Source organism: Chiloscyllium punctatum, chromosome 6, assembly GCF_047496795.1.
Source record: "Chiloscyllium punctatum isolate Juve2018m chromosome 6, sChiPun1.3, whole genome shotgun sequence".
Taxonomy (NCBI): domain Eukaryota; kingdom Metazoa; phylum Chordata; class Chondrichthyes; order Orectolobiformes; family Hemiscylliidae; genus Chiloscyllium; species Chiloscyllium punctatum.
Window position 1 is genome coordinate 23,395,640 of NC_092744.1, and position 22,954 is coordinate 23,418,593.

At 41.1% G+C, this 22,954-nt stretch overlaps 2 protein-coding genes across 2 annotated transcripts in view; both read right to left on the minus strand.

Annotated features, from left to right (window-relative positions):
• LOC140478622 (zonadhesin-like) overlaps positions 1 to 21,618 on the minus strand; it is a 61,696-nt gene extending 40,078 nt beyond the window's left edge. Inside the window, exons 1-13 of the mRNA XM_072571839.1 lie at positions 21,602 to 21,618; positions 21,062 to 21,342; positions 20,622 to 20,759; positions 20,277 to 20,536; positions 19,731 to 19,815; positions 19,157 to 19,225; positions 18,104 to 18,351; positions 14,885 to 15,062; positions 11,615 to 11,723; positions 11,130 to 11,224; positions 9,875 to 10,051; positions 4,920 to 5,122; positions 560 to 704 (exon numbers count right to left, since the gene is read on the minus strand). Coding sequence (XP_072427940.1) covers positions 560 to 704; positions 4,920 to 5,122; positions 9,875 to 10,051; positions 11,130 to 11,224; positions 11,615 to 11,723; positions 14,885 to 15,062; positions 18,104 to 18,351; positions 19,157 to 19,225; positions 19,731 to 19,815; positions 20,277 to 20,536; positions 20,622 to 20,759; positions 21,062 to 21,342; positions 21,602 to 21,618 — 2,005 coding nt within the window. The remainder of the gene's footprint in view (positions 1 to 559; positions 705 to 4,919; positions 5,123 to 9,874; positions 10,052 to 11,129; positions 11,225 to 11,614; positions 11,724 to 14,884; positions 15,063 to 18,103; positions 18,352 to 19,156; positions 19,226 to 19,730; positions 19,816 to 20,276; positions 20,537 to 20,621; positions 20,760 to 21,061; positions 21,343 to 21,601) is intronic.
• Positions 21,619 to 21,747: 129 nt separating this feature from the next.
• LOC140478623 (IgGFc-binding protein-like) overlaps positions 21,748 to 22,954 on the minus strand; it is a 76,494-nt gene continuing 75,287 nt past the window's right edge. Inside the window, exons 54-56 of the mRNA XM_072571841.1 lie at positions 22,648 to 22,847; positions 22,150 to 22,530; positions 21,748 to 22,038 (exon numbers count right to left, since the gene is read on the minus strand). Of these exons, the coding sequence (XP_072427942.1) occupies positions 21,748 to 22,038; positions 22,150 to 22,530; positions 22,648 to 22,847 (872 nt within the window). The remainder of the gene's footprint in view (positions 22,039 to 22,149; positions 22,531 to 22,647; positions 22,848 to 22,954) is intronic.

The window sequence follows — 22,954 nt, forward strand, 5'->3', positions numbered from 1 at the left end:
AATATCATCTGAACTCACGGTATTGCTTTTCACATAAAGACTGACAATACCCCCTTCCACCTCATGACCACATCTCTCTTCACTCAATTTCTAGACTGCTTATCGAATATCCATTAGAGTAGAAATTTCCTCTACTTAGTAATGGGAAGACTGAAGTTGTTGCTTTCAGTCACCATTCCAAACTCCATTCCGTAGTTCTAATTCCATCCCTCTCTGACAACTGTTCAAAAAAAACTCTTTGTAAACTTGTTTTCATATTTAACCTGACATTAGCTTTTGATGACATACCCAGTCTATCACTAAGGCCACTCAGTTTAAGGGATCAGGATTGGGCAACAAATGCTGACCTTACCAGCAATGCCTACATCCCAGGAGAAAACGAATGGGGGTAGGACACAAGTTATGAGTAAAATTCAGGCACATTTACCTCAAAACTCAAATTTTATTGCTTAAATAGCTTTTAAAACCTAACCTTTCATCTTTCTATACTTTTGAGCTAAAGAAACCACTCTCTAATGGCAGATTATTTTGCTACCACATTGTAAGGTAGGTTACTAACCTGTCATGTGACAGCCCAGCTCTCCATCCTGGCTCTCACATTTTTCCAACACTCCACACTTCCAAGCTGTACAGTTGATAGTATTTTTGCCCAAGCATGTACAGCGTTCGGTACAGTTCTCATGTGTGAACCAACTTTCATTTAACTGAAAACATTCAATCAAAAGCACATTGTTAAAACAAAAAGGTTTCAAAATGAGAAATAGTTGAATGGTTACATCATAAAATCTGGCTTATTGTGACACTGATTCAGTACCACTCCAATACTTATCAATGATGATAGGATGCCCGGAAATTACGTGATCTGCTTTCAATTCACTTAACTAGTCAACGTTTTATTTCTGTTTTCTACATCTCTGTACATATGAAGAATATTGAGTGCATTACACATTACCAGTGTCTTCAGACTTGATTTATGATATCTACTCTGTTGGTACAAGAAGACATGACATGACTGAAGCATCTTATCTGTGATTACCTGATAATTAATGTTTTTTGTTCTGAACAGCAATAGCATCCATCATTACAACCACTTCATATATATTAAGAAGACCTTTGTGTAGGCATAACAGATAAGTTATTTTATAATAATAGACAGGAAGTGCTGGATAAACTGAACAGGTCCAGCAGCATCTGAGGAAAGAAAGACAATCAATGCTTCCAATGAAATATAATTCTTCCTTCTTTTTGGTTGAAACATTCTGTGAAACGTTTGAAGCTGATGGTCAGCCTACTATACAGTCATAGAGATGTACAACAAGGAAACAGACCCTTTGGTCCAACTCGTCCATGCCGACCAGATATCCCAACCCAATCTAGTCCCACCTGCCAGCACCCGTCCCATATCCCTCCAAACCCTTCCTATTCATATACCTATCGAAATGCCTTTTAAATGTTGTAATTGTACCAGCCTCCACCACTTCTGGCAACTCATTCCATACGCATAGTGCTTTCTGTGTGAAAAAGTTGCCGCTTAGTTCCCTTTTAAATCTTTTTCCTCTCATCCTAAATCTATGCCGTCTAGCTCTGGACTCCCCTATCCCAGGGAAAAGACCTTGTCTATTTATCCGATCCATGCCCCTCATGCATTTATAACGCTCTATAAGGTCACCCCTCAGCCTCCGACACCCCAGGGAAAACAGGCCCAGCCTATTCAGCCTCTCCTTATTGTTCAAACCCTCCAACCCTGGCAACATCCTCGTAAATCTTTGCTGAACCCTTTCAAGTTTCACAACTCCCGATAGGAAGGAGACCAGAATTGCATGCAATATTCCAAAAGTGGCCTAACCAATGTCCTATACAGCCACAACATGACGTCCCAACTCCTATACTCAATGAACTGACCAATAAAGGAAAGCATACCAAACGCCTTCTTCACTATCCTATCTACCTGCAACTCCACTTTCAAGGAGCTATGAACCTGCACTCCAAGGTCTCTTTGTTCAGCAACACTCCCTAGGACCTTACCATTAAGTGTATAAGTCCTGCTCTGATTTGCTTTTCCAAAATGCCGCACCTCCCATTTATTTAAAGTAAACTCTACCACTCCTCAGCCCATTTGCCCATCTGATCAAGATCCCATTGTACTCTGAGGTAACCTTCTTCGCTGTCCACTACGCATCCAATTTTGGTGTCATCTGCAAACTTACTAACTATACCTCCTATGTTCATATCCAAATCATGGTGGCACAGTGGTTAGCACTGCTGCCTCACAGCGCCAGAGACCCGCATTCAATTCCTGCCTCAGGCAACTGTCTGTGTGGAGTTTGCACATTCTCCCCGTGTCTGCATGGGTTTCCTACTACAGTCCAAAAATGTGCAAGTTAGGGGAATTGGCCATGCTAAATTGCCCGTAGTGTTAGGTGAAGTGATAAACATAGGGGAGTGGGTATGGGTGGGTTGCTCTTCAGAGGGTCGGTGTGGACTTGTTGGGCCGAACGGCCTTTTTCCACACTGTGGAATCTAATCTAATCCAATAAATGACAAAAAGCAGTGGACCCAATTCCAATCCTTGTGGCACACCACTGGTCTGAAAAGCTTCCAGTCTGAAAAGCAAACCTCCACCACCACCCTCTGTCTTCTACCTTCCAGCCAGTTCTGTATCCAAATGGCTAGTTCTCCCTGTTTTTCATGAGATCTAACCTTGTTTACCAGTTTTCTATGAGAACCTTGTCGAAAGCCTTACTGAAGTCCATATATATCACGTCTACTACTCTGCCCTCATCAATCCTCTTTGTTACTTGTTCAAAAAATTCAATCAAGTTCATGAGACATGATTTCCCACACACAAAGCCATGCTGACTATCCCAAATCAGTCATTGCCTTTCCAAATACATGTATATCCTGTCCCTCAGGATCTTGTGTCATGGAGATACATTGTTACATTGAATTTTTGGAGTTCTTTCATTAAGTGCCTTGGGCGCTCCATTTCAGTTTTCCTAAGTCTCTAGAATTACTGGACTATTTCAGACTCCACAATCCAGGAGCTAACAGTACTTTTTGAGGTGATGACAGCTTTTTGAATCCACCCTTCATTGATACCTCCTGTTATCAGTTTTTCTCATTTACCAACCCTCAGATCTGTTTAACACTCAGGACAAACATATGCTTAGAATATATTTAGCCTTAAATAAACTGCTTTATCTTATAAAAGGAGCACTGCCAAATCCAAGTGAATCTTTTGATGTTTCCTTCACCACGCCCATTCTCTGGTACTAATCCACCAATGTGTGCAAATGTTTCTGTTCAGCGCATTCCTTCCAACTCAAATGTGGAAGCCACCCTGATCCTTTTCAAGAGACATAATCTTTGCCTTTTTTCTTTCAATGTGTAATTCAATCTTATATTTCTAATGTAGAACTTATCAGTGATACACCCATCTTCCCATGACCGCTCTGGGGTTCCTGTCCTCAAGCATGGCAAAGCAGAAATCCTGGCTACAGTAACCTTAAGCTGAAGCCTCATCCTAAATACCCCCAAGGATAGTTCAATTGTATTACTCTCCTGTGTCCTTAATTGCGAAAGATTTTGAGTTTAAAAGTGAGTAGGTTATGTTGCAGCTGTATAGGGTGCTGGTGAGGCCACACCTGGAGTACTGTGTGCAGTTTTGTTCTCCTTAATTGAGAAAGGACGTACTGGCACTGGAGTAGGTGCAGAGGGGGTTCACTAGTTTGATTTCGGAGTTGAGGGGGTTGGCTTATGAGGAGAGACTGAGTAGACTGCGATTATATTCATTTGAATTCAGAAGAATAAGGGGGGATCTTATAGAAACATAAAATTATGAAGGGAATAGATAAGATAGAAATAGACAGGATGTTTTCTCTGGCAGGTGAAACTAGGACAAGAGGGCACAGCCTCAAGATTAGAGGAAGCTGATTTAGGACTGAATTGAGAAGGAATTTCTTCATCCAGAGGGTTGTAATGCTATGGAATTCCCTACCCAGTGAAGTAGTTGACACTATTTCAGTGAACATTTTTAAAGCTAAGGTAGATTTCTTTTGAACAATAATGAAATTAAGGGATACAGTGAGAGCACGGGTCAGTGGATCTGAATCCATGAAAAGATCAGCCAAGATCTTATTGAATGGCAGAGCAGGCTTGAAGAGCCTGATGGCCTACTCCTGCTCCTAGTTCTTATGTTCTTAATAGCAGCACATACCCCAATTTATGAAACCGAACAGGAAGGGAAACAGAACTTATAACTTCGCAGTAGCTAAGGTTTGTCGTAGATTTGAATAAAAAGGTAAGAAGTTCGTCAACTCGAAAAGAGAGCCACGCATCAAGTTTTTAAAAAACTTATTAATCAATTTCTCAGGGAGCCTTTAAAAATATACACAGGCCTCTTTCTAGGTCTCAGCTGGCCAGCTTTAGTTTCACTGAGCATTACTGAGGTATAATGCACCGAATGTTCAACAGGAGAAAGTGAGGACTGCAGATGCAGGAGGTCAGAGTCAAGAGTGCGGTGCTAGAAAAGCACAGCAGGTCAGGTGGCGTCTGAGGAACAGGAAAATCGATGTTTCAGCCATAAGCCCTTCATTAGCCCTCACTCCTGCTGACGGGCTTAAGCCCGAAATATCGATTCTCCTGCTCCTGGGATGCTGCCTGACCTGCTGTGCTTTTCCAGCACCACACTCGAAATGTTCAAAAACCCAGGAATTCTTCCCAGTATGGCCCCATGATGTGTGAAACACTGTGTTGAAGATTCTCCCATTGCCATAGTCAACTGTGGAATTTAAACAGACGGAAAAGTGCAGAATTCCAGCATCAGTTACCCATTCCTTTCAGCTGCAGATTGATTTACCATTAATTTTCCACACAATATATTCATTCAAGTTGTTCACGTGGCAGTAGATGACACTTGCCTGATAGTATTTGTCATTATCATCCACGCAACCACACTGACTGTTTGGAACACATTGGTCCACACTCAAAACATATCCAGGGTCACAGAAACATCCTTCAACAGTTGGTAGAAGACAGTTGTCTGGTGCAGACAGATCTGTACAAGTAGCAGGACAACTAGTGCCACATCTCTCATAGTGACTACCACTGGGGCAGGATAGGGCTAAATAAAACAAAGATATATAATTAAGTTCATTTAAATCTGTAGTCAGCTTAAGTAGCATTCAAACAGGTGGGGTAAAACCAAATTAGTTTATCTGATATAAACTTCATGACAGTAGAATGTGATACATGGCCTAAAATCTCAAAATCAGTATGATAAAACATCTCATAATTTGTTGTGATTTTGCACTAATTAATGATTACATTAGACACCAGTGGGTGAGAGAAGGACCTGAGACTGTCAGCACCGGTTAAAGGAGCAGACGAGGGGAGGACCATTAGACAGACAGTCAGCACCGGTTAAAGGAGCAGACGAGGGGAGGACCATTAGACAGACAGTCAGCACCGGTTAAAGGAGCAGACAAGGGGAGGACCATTAGACAGACAGTCAGCACCGGTTAAAGGAGCAGACAAGGGGAGGACCATTAGACAGACAGTCAGCACCGGTTAAAGGAGCAGACGAGGGGAGGACCATTAGACAGACAGTCAGCACCGGTTAAAGGAGCAGACAAGGGGAGGACCATTAGACAGACAGTCAGCACTGGTTAAAGGAGCAGACGAGGGGAGGACCATTAGACAGACAGTCAGCACCGGTTAAAGGAGCAGACGAGGGGAGGACCATTAGACAGACAGTCAGCACCAGTTAAAGGAGCAGACAAGGGGAGGACCATTAGACAGACAGTCAGCACTGGTTAAAGGAGCAGACGAGGGGAGGACCATTAGATAGACAGTCAGCACCGGTTAAAGGAGCAGATGAGGGGAGGACCATTAGACAGACAATCAATTGTTGAGATCAATTGTTGAGAATGAGTTTTTAAAACTTCATTCATGGGATAGCATTCATGGGATAGCATTCATGGGATAGACAGCATTCATTGAACATCCTGAATTGCCCAGAATCAACCACATTGCTGTGAGTCTGGAGTCATTAGTGAACCAGATGTGTTTTTCTGACAATGGTTTCATGGTGATCATCAGTTAATTCTAGATTTTCTTTAACTGAATTCAAACTCCACTATCTGCCATGGCAGAATTTGAACCCGGGTCCCGGAACATTTCCTGGGACTCTGGATTAATAATCCAGTGATAATACCACTAGGCCATCACCTCCCCTATTTTAATTATATTTTAATAATGTTTCTCCTTCTTGGTGGTTATGACCACCTGCCACTATGTCTGTAGAACTCAGTCAACTTGGTCAGTTACTGTGCTGTTGAGTCATTCTGTGTAAATAACATTGAAGACCCCAGACAGAATCAGTTCTGCTGCCTTGCCACATTCAATGTGCCAGCCTAGTGGTGTTCAACATAGAAGCGTACTGGTTTATCAGCTTAGGGGGCCAAGTATCCAATAAAGCTTCTCTTTGACCTAATTTCATGGGGTCCAAATGTAGTGAGGCTCCCAGGACAGCTACACCTTACCTGTACATCAGCGTGCTGTCACCTTGAGTGATTAGTTCTGTGGGTGGAGCAGAATATACCCAGGGATGATGATTGTGTTAACTATAATGTCTGATTCTATGAGCACGACTATGTCAGGCTGTTGCTTGATTAGTCTATGGGACACCTCTCCCAATTTTGTCAGAAGTTATCCAGGTATTGCTAAGGAATACTTTGCAAGATCAGCAGGGCTGAGTTTGTTGTTGTTGTTTCCAGTGCCTAGGTCATCCAGTTTCATTCCTTTCTTTACACTTTTAAATGTTCTGAAACAAGCAAGTTGGTTACTCGGCAATTTTACAGACAGTTAAGAATCTACCACATTGCTGTGGTTCTGGTGTCACATGTAATCCAGACCAAGTAGGTAGACTGCAGATTTCCTTCCTTAAAGGGCAGTATTGAATTCGTGAGGTTGTCACAACAATGGACAGTGGTTACATAGTTGCCATTAGGTTAGCTTTTAATTCTAGATACGTTTAAAATCAAATCTCACCATCTGCCATGGTGAGTGATTGGAACCCATTAGCTTTGGCTTCTGAATTACTAAACCAGTGACATTACCACCATGCAACTATTTAACCCCATTATCTTATATTATGATCTTTCCAAATTGACTGATGTGCATAACTTTGCTTTCTCTGACACTTTTTTGTTGTTAAACAAAAGCACATTGGAAACCTCTTGTCCATATGTTCAAATACTGACCAACATGGTACCCAAATATCAAAAATAAGGCTTAGGGTCTATCAAGCCAGGTTTCATTCTCAAATCTGACTTGTGCAGTAATACTATTAGCAGAAAACGGAACCATGGTATGGACCCATATAGATAAGGAATATCTGTACTTCAATCCCAAAATACGTTTCAATAGTTGATCTCAGTCAGGTGACAAAGTTATATTTGGACTAGATGCTATTAAATCCATAAAGGGGTTGAGAGTGGTGAGGAATGCAGCAGACAGTCTGGAATTAAATGATTTATAAAAATTCAGGGGGAGGAAGGATGCAAGAAGAGGGGGTGATAATTGCAGGGAATTATATTTCAAAACCTTCCAAACCTGAAGGTTAATCAGGGATCTTGATTAGAAAGTTGGTGGTATGAATGGAACTGAGCAACCCATTCTGACTTTATGCTGAGGGGAAGGTCATTGATGGAATAGCTGAAAATGGTTATGCCTATGACACAGTCATTAGGAATACTCTGGGGCTGTCATTGTACTGTGATAATTGACTTTCAAAAATCTTTTAGGAGAAAGTGAGGACTGCAGATGCTGGAGGTCAGAGCTGAAAATGTGTTGCTGGAAAAGCGCAGCAGGTCAGGCAGCATCCAAGGAGCAGGAGAATCAACATTTCGGGCATGAGCCCTTCTTCAGGAATGAGGAAAGTGTGCCAAGCAGGCTAAGATAAAAGGTAGGGAGGGGGGACTTGGGGGAGGGGCATTGGAAATGCAACAGGTGGAAGGAGGTTAAGGTGAGGGTGATAGGCCGGAGTGGGGGTGGGGGCAGAGTGGTCAGGATGAAAATTGCAGGTTAGGAAGGTGGTGCTGAGTTCGAGGGTTAGGACTGAGACAAGGTGGGGGGAGGGGAAATGAGGAAACTGGAGAAATCTGAGTTCATCCCTTGTGGTTGGAGGGTTCCTAGGCGGAAGATGAGGCGCTCTTCCTCCAGCCGTCGTGTTGCCATGGTCTGGCGATGGAGGAGTTCAAGGACCTGCATGTTCTTGGTGGAGTGGGAGGAGGAGTTGAAGTGTTGAGCCACGGGGTGGTTGGGTTGGTTGGTCCGGGTGTCCCAGAGGTGTTCTCTGAAACGTTCCGCAAGTAGGCGGCCTGTCTCCCTAATATAGAGGAGGCCACATCGGATTCAGCGGATGCAGTAAATAATGTGTGTGGAGGTGCAGGTGAATTTGTGGCGGATATGGAAGGATCCCTTGGGGCCTTGGAGGGAAGTAAGGGGGAAGATGTGGGCGCAAGTTTTGCATTTCTTGCGGTTGCAGGGGAAGGTGCCGGGAGTGGAGGTTGGGTTGGTGGGGGGTGTGGACCTGACGAGGGAGTCGTGGATGGAGTGGTCTTTTCGGAACACTGATAGGGGAGGGAAGGGAAATATATCCCTGGTGGTGGGGTCCGTTTGAAGGTGGTGGAAATGACGACGGATGATACGATGTATATGGAGGTTGGTGGGGTGGTAGGTGAGGACCAGTGGGGTTCTGTCCTGGTGGTGATTGGAGGGGCGGGGCTCAAGGCCGGAGGACCGGGAAGTGGACGAGATGCATCGTCGACCACGTCTGGGGGGAAATTGCAGTCTTTGAAGAAAGAGGCCATCTGGGTTGTTCGGTATTGGAACTGGTCCTCCTGGGAGCAGATGTGGCGGAGACGAAGGAATTGGGAATATGGGATGGCATTTTTACAGGGGGCAGGGTGGGAGGAGGTGTAGTCTAGGTAGCTGTGGGAGTCGGTCGGTTTATAGTAAATGTCCGTGTTGATTCGGTCACCCGAGATAGAAATGGAGAGGTCTAGGAAGGGGAAGGAGGAGTCTGAGACAGTCCAGGTAAATTTGAGGTCAGGGTGGAAGGTGTTAGTAAAGTGGATGAACTGTTCAACCTCCTCGTGGGAGCACGAGGCAGCGCCGATACAGTCATTGATGTAGCGGAGGAAAAGGTGCCAGTGTAGCTGCGGAAGATGGACTGTTCCACATATCCTATGAAGAGGCAGGCATAGCTGGGGCCCATGCGGGTGCCCATGGCTACTCCTTTGATTTGGAGGAAGTGGGAGGATTGGAAAGAGAAGTTGTTCAGCGTGAGGACCAGTTCAGTCCGTCGAAGGAGGGTGTCAGTGGAAGGGTACTGGTTGGTACGGCGGGAAAGGAAGAAGCGGAGGGCTTTGAGTCCTTCATGATGGGGGATGGAGGTGTACAGGGACTGGATGTCCATGGTGAAGATAAGGCATTTCAAAAATCTTTCCTTGTTCTAGGTTTGACTCCAAATGTTAAAGTGTTTTCCCCAATTTCCTTTTACTTCAATCTTATTTGGACTTTTTGATTTCACACTCAGATTGAATGCTGCTCTGATATCAAGGGCATTCACTATGACTTCACCTCTGGAACTCTGCTCTTTTTTACTTTGCTTGGACTAAGGCTGAAATAAGATCTGGACCCTAATCAGAGTAAGCTATCAGTGAAGAAATGCTGTTTGATAGCATTGGCAATGATTTGTTTCATCACTTTCCTGATAATCAAAAATAAGATGATGGAATTATAATTAGATTTGATTTTTCCTGCTTGTTGTAGACAGCACATACTTAATAAATTGCAAAACACAACTTACGGCAAAAAGAATTATTTCTCCACTCTTTACAAACTCCCGCTTGAGCACACAAGTCAGCATAGGTTTGTATGGCGAAACAAAGTGTTGTAGACTCTCCTCCGCTCATACACATATCATAGACACAATTTTCAAAGTAATTCTCAGGTGGAACTTTAAGGTGGCACTCTTTGAATAAACCTAAGCAAATACAGAAAATACAAGTAAATTACATCTAGACAGAAAAATAATTATTTCTCACTTAATGCTAATTCCAGAAGTTATCCCAAACAATGAATTCAGTGTGTAGAGTTGAAACATTCTACAATACAGTCTTGTACTTTCCATGCAATTCAAAGCAAAACATTGTTTTATGAATAGAAACATTCAAACTCCTTCATTATACTAAAGTTGGTAATTGCCCCACGTATATTTATTATTTGCACTTGAATACCTCCAGTGTCGTTAATCAGATGAACAATGTAATTTGGGGTAAATGTCTGGTTGTCAGCAGGAAGGAAAAAATGTATTTATGTTGGAAAGATTTGGATGTAATAAAGAGCTACATAAGTGCAAATTCTTTTTTAATTCAAATATTGCTTTGGATTTCCAGTCTGGAACATTATTCCACAGGCACTTCATCATGATATGGTAGATTGGGGGCCAAGGCTCCTAAGGGCAAGAAATATCTAAGAACATGCAAAATAAAATCCAGATCTCTAAATTGCATTCTAATTCCAACACATTCAGAATTTATTTTCTTCTTACAAACAATCTGAATTACTTACCTAGTTGTAGTCTCTTAGTTTGAAGTATCTTTCCTCCTTTCTCCCCAATAAAGTGCCTTATCTTTTTCATTGATAAACTCAACCGCTTAGACTACAAATATTTCCACAATATGTTTTAAAAGGATTTTATGATAGGTAGAATGCTTGCACTGAAAGTCACTCACCATTCTGACTTGGAAATATATTGCCACTCCTTCACAATTGCTGGATCAAAATCCTAAACTCCTTCCCCAAAGCCTGGTGGGTCTGCCTACATTGACAGCCCACCACAACCCCTTAATGGCAACTAGGGATTGGCAATAAAAGCCCACATCCCATCAATGAATTTTAAGAAAAAGTAATGTCATGCTTGCTTGATGAAAACCACACATCAACAGATGAATGCTATGAGTTTGTAACCATTGAAGAAATCATCTGGCTTTTAATCTGCTTTCACTTTGCTGAGCTTGAAATTGATATATTGTTGTACTGAATGAAACAAAAAAAAATACCTGAGAGATTTGTAATCATTCCACAAGCCGTATCTTTCTTTGCATTCTCCTTTAAGTTTGGATCACATTGAAAGTCATTGTCACCATGATTGCACCTATAATTGGAAGTAAGAGTGAAATGAGTGCAGTGAGAAATATGAAAAGATCTGAAACATGGTCCAGCTTGTCCTGCACTGCTCTTCTCTTACATGAGTCCTCCAACTAAGCTTGGCCCTTAGTCCCTTTTATCCAAACTTCACACTTAGATGTTTCTGGCAGAATGATGATCAGGATCAGAATCAGAATCAGATCCTGATTCATTCCTTAGTCAAAAAGACCATATGCTAGTTGTCATCTTTCTGGGCAGCAGAAGGTCCATGAATGTCTTTTCAAGGATGACTTCTGATGAACAATAAATGTCTTAACAATGACAACTACTTCATATGAATAATTTTTAAAAATAATATCGAAATTTTGTTTGAGATGTAATACTTGGGTATACTTACTCAGTTAGTAAATCCGGTACTTGCCAACTCTCTCCGAGTTTATTAGAATCGCTTGCAAGACTGCCATTAGGCATAATAAGATCATCAGCAGGGTCACCATTGTAGTTACCTAAATCACATGAAAGTTATATGATCAACATTTCTACGGATCCATTTGTCACATGTTCATTTCTTGATGCTAACATACCAGGGTTTTGGTCTGTTACCAAACCAAAATTATTTTTCTCTCAAAAGGGCAATACAATGGCTAGAACCTACTCAATCTTGTCAAAACTGAAATAAGTAAAACCATGATCAATGTTGTTACCTCTTGCATTGACTAAAATATAGCAATCATGAGTTTGGTAAGTAGTTATATCCATTTTATATCCTATTGCTGATGAAGTAACATCTATCTGTTGATGTTAACCTAAAAGTTCAGCACGGAGTGGATGTGAGGGTCCCAGCACAGTCTGCTTGAAGGACTATGATGCTGAACTTTTTATTTCTTTAGTTTTCTAATGTATTCTGAAGACTTTGTAGCTAGGGACCTTGTACCTAAGATGGCGTGAAGGAATGTAGTGTTGAACTGTTTATTTCTTTATTTTTCTAATTTGTTCCTCAGATCAGATACCTAGGTATCTATGCACCTAAGATGACGCAATAAGTAGTGACTTTGTAAACTTTTCACCGCACTCATGCGAGTACATGTGATAATAAACTTAATTCTAATTCTAAAGTTTGCTTCTAAAATGAAGTTCAATGAAAAAAAAATGAGGAAAAAAGCATGAAATCTGGTGATGACCTAATAATTAGAAAACACACTGATTTTAATATGTTTCTTGCTTTGCTAAAAGGATGTGTGTCTTTATATTAAGCGTGATAACTCAGCAGTAATGAATTGACCTGTTACAGTAACTGTGGACAAGCTGTAGTTCAGTTTAAAACAGACACAATAAATCAGATTTGATAGCGTGGACTATTTATCAGCTAAATTTGTGACTGTGTTATACAAATATCATGGTTGACTGGATGATATAAAGGTGGTGACCAGTCTGAACAAGCTGGCCTAAGGTCAAAGGTTGTTCAGTCCAAAAGATAAGCATCTTTCTCGACAGACACAAGCAAGTCTTAAAGAGCAATGCAACAATTTAGTCACGGTGGATTGTTGTAATGTTTGGCAGTGATCAAACTAATCATTTGCTGGAGACTGGACAGTGTCAAGTTAGAATGCACAACTGTCTGGATGGACACCGTATAAAGAAAGCTTTCCTCAGAATCTAGTTAGCTTGCTCAGGAAAGGTCATTTGATCAGTGGCTGGAGGTTGAGATGGAGCAGGCTGATCACCAGTTTCAGTCTGATTCTCGAACAAGTCCATGTAAACAGGTTCACTTGTGATTCTACATATTGTATACGAAAAAACTTTTTAATATTGTACTTTGGGTAGATTCTATTGTTAGAATTGCCTTGGATAATTGATATCCAGAGTATACCAATTTGACTAGGGAAAGTAAGAATGAAAGCCAACATGTCCATCAGATCACTGCATTAGAAAAATGCTAGGTAATACAATTCTTGTAAACATTCTTTGATGCAACCAATAGACACCCCTTTCAATTGGAATGAAAGTGGGATATCACAACTGCATTTAATATCCTTTCATCTTAAACATCCAAAAGTGTCTCACAGCTAATTAAAAACTTTGGATGAAATCTACCTGGACCTGGAAAGTTGAAGTGTTGAGAATTGCAGCAGCCAGTCTGCATAAAAAAAGGTCTCACAAACAACATAATAAATTCTTATCTAATTTATTTTAGCTATGCTGATGAGATTTGAAGATAGATTAAGAAGAAAGAACTCCTTTGCCGTCTTTCAAATAGTGTGACAGAATCTTTTATACTTCTAAGGGGGCTTTAATAGCTCATCAAAAAATGCCATCTCCAAAATTGCACTCCCTCAATACAATCATAAAGTGTCAGTGCATATTATTTGTTCATGTTTTCAGAGTGTAACTTGAATCTCCACCCTTCAATATGGAGTGAGTTCTTATAGCTGGAAGAGGAGGTTAGGAAATTTCCTTCACCTTTCTTGAAATATTCCACCAGAAATTGTGATGGAAGTAGGATCTTCAAAAACCTTTAAAGGGGAGTGGATAAAAAAAATTAAAAAGCAAAACATTCAAAAGACATTGAGACCCTTCAGAGCTGTGGACTCTCAGTCGTTAAGCAATATATTCCAAACAAGAGTTAAACTGGACTCAAAATTATAACTCTTTTTCTCTATCCACAGATGCTAGGTTTCTCTAGCACTATTTGGTGTTTATTTCAGCATCCACAGTATATTGCTCTGGTTGACAAATAAGGTCAATAGATTTTAGATACTAAAAGGTATGGGAATTGTGCAGATAAAAGCACTTGACGCAGAAGCTTAGCCACGATCTTAGTAATAGGCAGATGAAACTCAAAGAACCAAAATAGACTATTCCTGCTCCTACTTCCTAACATCTCTACAAAAAAAGTCGAGGAATAAGATGATAAATGACTCTTTTGGGGATCTGGTGGTCAGCTGAATTACTTCCTTGTATATGATAAATGTCTGTGATTCCATTAGTATCATCATTTCACAACACTGTCAAAAGACTTCTGTATGGTTTTAAAGTGTTGTCGGAATAATTCAGTCCCATTCATTTTGACAACAGCTGTAGAAGTCTTTTGTCTCTCTTGACATTCAGGATTCTATGAGCTGATTTTTAAGCAATCACCATCAAGTTCCTGATGTAATAAGATAGTAAAAGCTAAATTATTTTTATTTATACACATATTGACAATTTATCACTTCACAATAACATGAAAATGGGTTGGAAGGTGAATGGGTCAATTATGCTGCAAAATGGGGATGTCAAACCCACAGTATACCTCTGTCCTCGGTGCGAATGCTGTTGAAAAAGAGGCAAGTGTGCAGTTACTTATCACTGAGATAAATACTAATAATAAAAATGCCCATAATATAGCTCTTATTAGATGTGAAGAGTTGAGCAGAACTTAAAAGCTACTACAGGCAGTCCCTGATTTATGAATGTCTGTATGACAAACGCTTGTAATTATGAATTGCTTTTTAAAATTGTAGTCTATTGTGTTCCAACTTGTGTACAAATCGAATGATGAATGTACTCAAGAATGGAACATGTTCATAAACTGAGACAGCTTGTACGATGCAAACATTTAAAGAATACACACAAAAGCAAGCATATAATGTGTTAAAGATTTGCTCACAAAGCCTATTGGACCTACCACACATGCCACAGAGCAGTCCAGCATACGTAAATGGTACAGACACATGAACGTGGTGGTTGCCATCAAATCTCACGAACAGGCCAAAGTTAGTCTCTAGTAAAACATAGGCACCACTCATTCGCACTACCAGGAGATTTCCAACAGACACAGGTAGGTTTATTCTATTTCCATTGAGCTAAAGACAGAAATATGTCCTTATTATTTACACAAGTAACAAGTCAATGTGTCTCATCCATACCAGTTACATCTAACTACTCTCACACATGTAGTACAATCTTAAACTCAGATCAGCAGATTATCATTTCTACAAAATGGCAGCCTGGGTACTGGTAGAATTTATTGATTTTCTTCATACTTCTATGATACAACCTTGACATCGTAAACATGAATATGCTTTATTTAGTTAAATACATCACTTAGATATAAAAACTATAATGCAACTTTTTGGTTGTGGCATCCAATCTGACTGGGCATGTATAGTACCAATCTGTCAGACTTCTAGTAATTCTTATTTATATCACTATTCTGTCCTGCTTTTCATCAAATGATGTAACCCAGAACTTTGTAGAAGCTAAGGAAGAGATTACTGGGCTCCTTGCTGAGATTATTGTTTCATTGACAGCCATGGGTGAAGTGTTAGAAGACTGGGGAGTGGCTTATGTGGTGCCATTATTTAAGAAAGGCAGTAAGGAAAAATCAGAAAACTATAGTCTGGTGAGCTTTACATCAGTGGTGAGTAATCTGTTAGAGGGAATTCTGAGTGTCAGGATTTACATGCATTTGGAAAGGCAAGGACTGATTAGGGAAAGTCAAAATGACTTTATGTGTGGGAAAACAAGTCTCACTAACTTGACTGAGTTTTCTGAAGAGGTGACAAAGAAGACTGATGAAGGTAGAGTCGTAGACATTGCTGAAGTCCGTACAGACAAGGTGGCTTGAAAAAGAGACAGACTGTTAGAGGGTTGATTTCATATTGGAGGCCTATGACCACAAGGATTGGTGCTGGGTCCAATGTTTTACATAAATGATTTGGATGTGAATATAGGAGGTATGGTTAGTAAGTTTGCAGATGACATCAAATTTAGTGGTATAGTCGACAAATTTCAGAAAGGTTAGCTCAGAGTACAATGGGACCTTGAGCAAATGGACCAACAGGCCAGGGAGTGGCAGTTAAATTCAGGTAAATATAAGGTGTTGCAATTTGGTAAGACAAACCAGGGCAGGACTTATACAGTTAATGATAAGGCTCTGGGGAGTGCTGCCGAACAGAGACCTCGGGGTGCAGTTGCATGGTTCCTTGAAAGTGGACTCACAAGTAGACAGGGTTGTGAAGGCTTCACTTCACTGGTCACTGTACAGAACATTGGGTGAGGTTACTTTCAGAATGCTGTTTTCAATTCTCTGAGCTCCCTGCTACAGGAAGGAATTTGTTAAACTTGAAAGGGTTCAGAAAAGGTTTACAAGGTTGTTGCTGGGTTTGGAGGATATGAGCTAGGGAGAGGCTAAATAGGGTGGGGCTTTTTCCCCTGGAATGTCAGAGGCTGAGGAGTAATGTTATAGAGGTTAATTAAAATTATGAGGGGCATGGATAGGGTGAATAGCCAAGATCTTTTTTCCCCAGAGTAGGGAAAATTTAGAGGGCAATGGTGAAAGGAGAAGGATTTAAAAAGGTCTGGAGGGGCAACATTTTCATGCAGACTGTACATATGCCAGAGGAAGTGGTGGAGTCGGGTACAATTACAGCACTTGCATGGATACATGAATAGGAAGGTTTGAGAGGGATATAGGTGAAATGCTGGCTAATGGGACGAGATCATTTCAGGATATTTGGTCAGCACAGACAAGTTGGACAGAAGGGTCTGTTTCTATGACTCTATAAATCAGGAAATGAAATGCCACTCTAAGAATGGAACAATGGAAATAATATGGAAGGAAGCTGGCTGGCAGTGTGTGCTGTGAGAATGGTGAAGGCTGAAGAGTGACTTGGACGGACTGGATGAGAGGGCAAATACCTGGCAAATGCAATATAATGTGGATAAATGTGAGGTTATTCACTTTGGTCACAAAAAGAGGAAGGCAGTTTATTATCTGAATGATGGCAGCTTAGGAAAAGGTGAGGTACAAGAAGACCTGAGTGTCATGGTGGAACACTCACGAAAGGTTGGCATGTAGATGCAGCAGGCAGTGAGGAAAGCTAATGGTATGCTGGTCTTTATAGCGAGAGGATTTGAGTATCCGAGTAAGAATATCTTGCTGCAGTTATAAGGACATCGGTGAGGCCACACCTTGAGAATTGTGTGCAGTTTTGGTCTCCTCGGACCAAAAGGACATTCTTACTATTGAGGGAGTCAAGCAAAGGTTCACTAGACTGATTCCGGGTTGGCAGTACAAACAAATGAAGAAAGACTGGATCAACTGGGCTTGTATTCGCAAGAATTTAGACGAATGAGAGGTGATCACATAGAAACATATAAAATCCTGATGGGACTAGACAGGGTAGGTGTGAGAGGAATGTTCTGATGTTGGGGAAGTCCAGAACTAGGGGTCACAGTCTAAGAATAAGGTCTAAGCCATTCAGGACTGAGGTGAGGAAGAATTTCTTCACTCAAGACTTGTGAACCCATAGAATTCTCTCCCATGGGAAGCTGTTGGGGCCAGTTCATTAGATATATTCAAGAGGGATCTGGGCATGGTCCTTTCAGCTAATGGGATCAAAAAGTATGGCAAGAGGGAGGGAATGGGATACTGAAACTGCATGATCAGCTATGATCATATTGAATGGTTGTGCAGGCTCAAAGGGCCAAATGGCTTACTCCTGCATCTATTTTGTGTTTCTATGTTTTAATATGAAGAAACTGGAAAAATAAAACACTCATCAGTGCATGGTACTTTGTAACTTGTTTCAATGAGTCGTATTTTAATCTAAATTAATAAGCTTGGCCGCTAAAAAAAATGCAGTGCTCCTTTTTAATTCCAAGGGTAAACTGGTTTTACATTCCACCCATGAGAAGATCAATAATTGTGAGCATCCTCAAACAATACAAGTGCTAACAGTCCAGATTTTATATCTTTTCACTTCTTTTCACAGCCTCACCTCTGAGTTGCAACAAAAATTGCAAATGCTGACTACACGAGCACATAATTATACTGGATCATTGAACTAACTCTGAAGCAAGTTGTGGATAATCAGTGATAACACAGAGAAAACTCACATACCAATACTTTATGATTTTTCATGATTGAAAGGGAGTTGTTGTAGACAAATATATGTACAGATTTCACCCAGGTCACCTTGGTGTTGGTACCTCTGTGCTCATTGGTAGTCGCAACATAGAAGTAAGGCAGCACTGAGGAATCATTGCATGGTTTGGACAGCACATATGTGCATTTTCCCATGAAGTGGTGAACACTCCTGTCAAAAGTGTTGTAGTGGGGATCACCAGAAACACTGCATGTAGCATGACCTGCAAAGAAAATGAGATTGTCAACTGCATCTGCCATTCCATCTTATACGCATCTGTTGTGTTTCATAATTTACAATGGGGAAAATGTGGAGGTTGATGGTCAATGATACAATATCCCTGACATCTAACATACAACAGATCCTGACATTTGCTTCATTTGCACACCACTTTAATACGAGATCCTCTTGTGCTTTTTTTTCCCTTTAATAAGCAGGAACAGCCTTTCCTTTACTTTGTCCAGACAGCTCATGATTTTGAAAACCTCCAATAAATCTCATCTCAGCCTTCATCTGTCCACGGTGATTCGTCAAAACCTCTTGAATTCATGATCACAACTCAACGTCCTCATTCCTGGAAGCAATCTTACAAATTGCTTCTGAACTCACCTCAATTTATTCACGTTTTTCACAGAATATGACATCCACAATTGTAAACAACACTAAAGTAGTTGTCCAGCAAATGTCTTGTATAAGCTCAACATCACTTCTTGATACCAGTACTCTACATCATTTAAACTAAATGCAGAATATTGTATGTTTTATTAATAGCTCTCCAGACCTGTCTGAGGAACTTTAATCACTTGTGCACATATAACTGTGATACTCATGGTCAGACCTTAAGAGGTGTAATGTCAATGACATTACCAGAATAGAAAACATAACATAAAATGACTTGTATAATGAAAACATTGCTCAAATTGGTCAACAAGCTAACAATTCCAAGTTCTATACTGCGAACCCAGAATCAATAAAATGTCAAGAGACATACATTGCTCAACATGACAAGCAGCCTGCTTTCAAATTACCTGTTATGACAGGAGGCATGGTACTGGTTGGCGTTGGAGTGCTCATTGTGCTTGTAATGTCACAATTGCCTGCAGAGAAAATAATGTATGTATAAATTCATAAACTGAGAGGAATTGAAATTACAGTATTGAGATGAGGAAAATATTTCAAGTGGATCATTGTGAATCCTTGAACACTCTCCCAATGAAGCCTGTGGATTATACATCACTGAGAATACTTCATGCTGAGGGAGAAAAACACTTAGGAATCTCAGGGAATCGAAGCATATGCAAAACAGGTTGTAAAATGGAGCTGAGTCACAAGATCACCCACGATCATATTGAGTGACACAATGTGATGGGAAGGGAAATGGCTTACTCCTACTCCAACTGCTTAATATCTGACTAATGTTAATCTCTACTCCATTCCTGATGAAGAGCTAATGCTCGAAACATCGATTCACCTGCTCCTCGGATGCTCCCTAACCGGCTGTGCTTTTCCAGCACCACGCTCTCGACTCCTCCTTCACCTCTACTTAAGTCATGCAATTGATCAATTTAAGCAGAAATTAGAAAATTAGTCACTGTTACAAACCTCCACAACATCCAGAATGGAAGGAAATGTCATCTACAGCGACATCACTACGATAGTCATTGCCCCGGACTGCTTCAATGAGAATCTATAAGAGGAAGCACCACAATAACAGCAGGCAGAAGATGCCAATGCCAAAGTAAACAACAGAATATCAGTGAACACAAAACAAAAGAAGTGCTGGAAATCTGGAAGAAAAGAGAAATTGGAGGAGAACCTCAGCAGGTCAGGCAAGAATTTCACTAGACTGAAATGCTGATTCTGCTTTCTCTCCTCTGATGTTATCAGATCTCCAGCAATTTGTCTTGTGGTAACACAAAATCAGTATCTCCCAGCCAATAATACTGCGCAGTATAGGATGTCATTTCATGGGGTATTTCATGTTAAAACAGCTTCTGCATTTCTCCACTAATTTGTATTTAATTTAATTTGATATGGAATGAAGAAAAATCTGCTTGCCTTCTAATTAAATACGCAAGCTATGCGAATGCTTCAAAAAGAGAAGTACAGCCAAAAAAAAATCACTAAATTATTAGCCACACAGCTTACCTGAGATTTTCCAGACAGGTGTAGGTCCACTGCTGCTGCGATCCACTGGTTTCCTTTATTGCCTTTCTCTGACCACATCAGTATTGGGGGAAGCCCAACTTCTAGCTGGTAAACATTCAAAGCCATGCTCCGAGCCACTCCATACATGTGGTACCAGAATCTCATACACTGATCCCCTGTCTTATCACACAGAGCACTGACCAGTTGGGCTTTGTCTCCTTCGTTGCCTTCATTGCCTTCAATATAGATGTAGTAGCCACCTGGACATACAGTTAAGCTCACTGGTTACAAACAAATCATGGGCTCTGTCAACCTCAAGTCAAATAAGGATGTCACATCACCTACCTCCACTGGTGTGGTCGAACGAAGGCCCTGTGCGAGCTGAGGGTGTCGATCCACTGATGCGCTTCCAGTCCAAATCATCTGTCTTGGATTGTGTCCAATTGCACAGGTCGCTGTCAAAATTGCAGCCCAGCGCACAACCTGTGGGATTAATAAAGAATTAATCAAGATTCATCAAGATTGATCGGAAATATGCACATTATTGTACCACAATGGCTAAAAACATCCACGATTGAAATAAATATGAAACGATATTACTATACAATATTTTGGCCTCATTGTCTATTGGATAATTTCTGTCAATTGAACCTTGACGTCGCTGATTATTAATAATGAACATTCGTCGTGAAGCACAATTGTCTTTTATCTCTACAACTATTCAGGAGGAGTGAGAAAAGAAACAGACGAAAAGAACAGGTACAAACACATGATCTCAAACTTACTTTTCTCAACACAGCCACTCTCTTCCATCCAGTCTCCTAGAACAACATCAGCTGCTTCACAGGCTGAAGCGTACGCCTCCAGAGCATTGCACAACAGGACAGCATCTCCTCCAGAAGCACAATGATCATATACACAGCTCTCAAAGTACAACTGAGGAGGGATGTACCAGTGACAATTTTTGAAAGGACCATTGCCTGCCAAGATAATCTTGCAGTATTCCTCGGCCTCTTCTTTCGATGCTGGATCGCAGGTCGCTGGTGGTAGAGGTGTTTCATTACACCTACACAAAGAAACACATGTATGAAGTCTCTCCAAAAGGAAAAAATATCCCTACTTTATTTAATCCACATCAAATTTCAATGAATGCGTAAGGGCAGACAATGAGATCTGCGATCAAAATTATTCCCCCAAAGTACATGCAAAGATATGTAGCGTGCTCTTAATACGCAATCTGTAATACTTCACTGGAATACCAATTCTGGAAAATTCATTTCAGATATTCTCACTGAAACACTGACATTCAACAGAGCTACACGCACACTTTCATTACAGTCATGCCCTCATATCTAGTAATTCTTTTTCGGCAACCAATTAATCCACTTGCTGCCGTAGCCTCTACCTCTCTGCAAACGTCTCACCAGCGACACTACATAGAGTGTAATTTACTCTTCACTGTATGAAATACTCACAACCAGTCATTGTCAAGAACTCTCCAGCTGTTTCCAAACTGATTGGAATCCATGGCCAGAATCCCATCAGGCTTCAAGAAGTCATCCAGTGGGTCGTCAGTGTAGGTACCACACAAGCCACACAGCTGTCCTTTGTATCTCTCATCCACCACTACAAACAGCTCATGATCACCGTTAAACTTCAGCTGAACACCAAAGTTGGTCTGGACGATGACAAACGATCCTACCATTGATACGCTTACCGAAGAATGGGGTGTCACAGGGAGCTCAACCTTCACTCCATCAACCTAAGCAAAAGATTACCAGCATTACTGATACAACAGTCACAGTCACTGCAGTTACCTTTCTTCAACATTACGCTCATTCTGTCAACGCTACCAATCAGAAACATTACTCACATAAACAAGGTTATTTTTCCTCACTGCAATATGAATGTCAGCAAACTGGAGAGCAATGGAATTAATCATAGACCATGTTGGGTTGCCTCTGTGTTCATTCCTGCTTGTCACCGAGAAACGAACAGATGGATTTCCACAAGTCTCAGTCACAGTATAATTGCAAGTACCCTGGAAGTGATACAGTTTCCCGTCAAACGTCGTATAGTGCGGGTCCCCGTAAATGTGGCACTTCGCAGTGTCTGCCCGGTAACATCCCAAATTTCCATCCTGCACTTTGCAAATTTCCGCTGGTCCACAAGACGCTGCTTCACATACTATGTGGTTATTTCCAGTACATCGACACCGCTGGAGACATCCCTCTTCCCAGAATGTTGCTCCTTTCTGACAGACAAACAGCAAGTGTTACTTTCAAAACTGCTGCGTACTCCTCGCGGAAGCACAAAGTTGCATGAATGCACGTAAAACAGCCAAACGAGACCAAAAAACCCTCCAACTTACTTCGTAGTATTTGTCGTTGTGGATGCAGCCACAGTTCTGAGCGGGCACACACGTGCTTCCACTGAGAACAAACTCAATGTTACACACGCAGTCCTCCACACATGGCTTGCTGCAGTTCTCTGGAGCAAATCGGTCTGTACATGTGGCTGGACAAGCACTGGCACATAGACTGTACTGGCTATTGGCTTGACAGGAAGCAGCTGAAAACAAGGAAGATACAATCAAATCTTTTGAACTTCTCACACCATGTTTCCCATGATTATGGCAATCGGGAAGGATGGCTTTTGCAGCAAATGCTTTCTGAAAC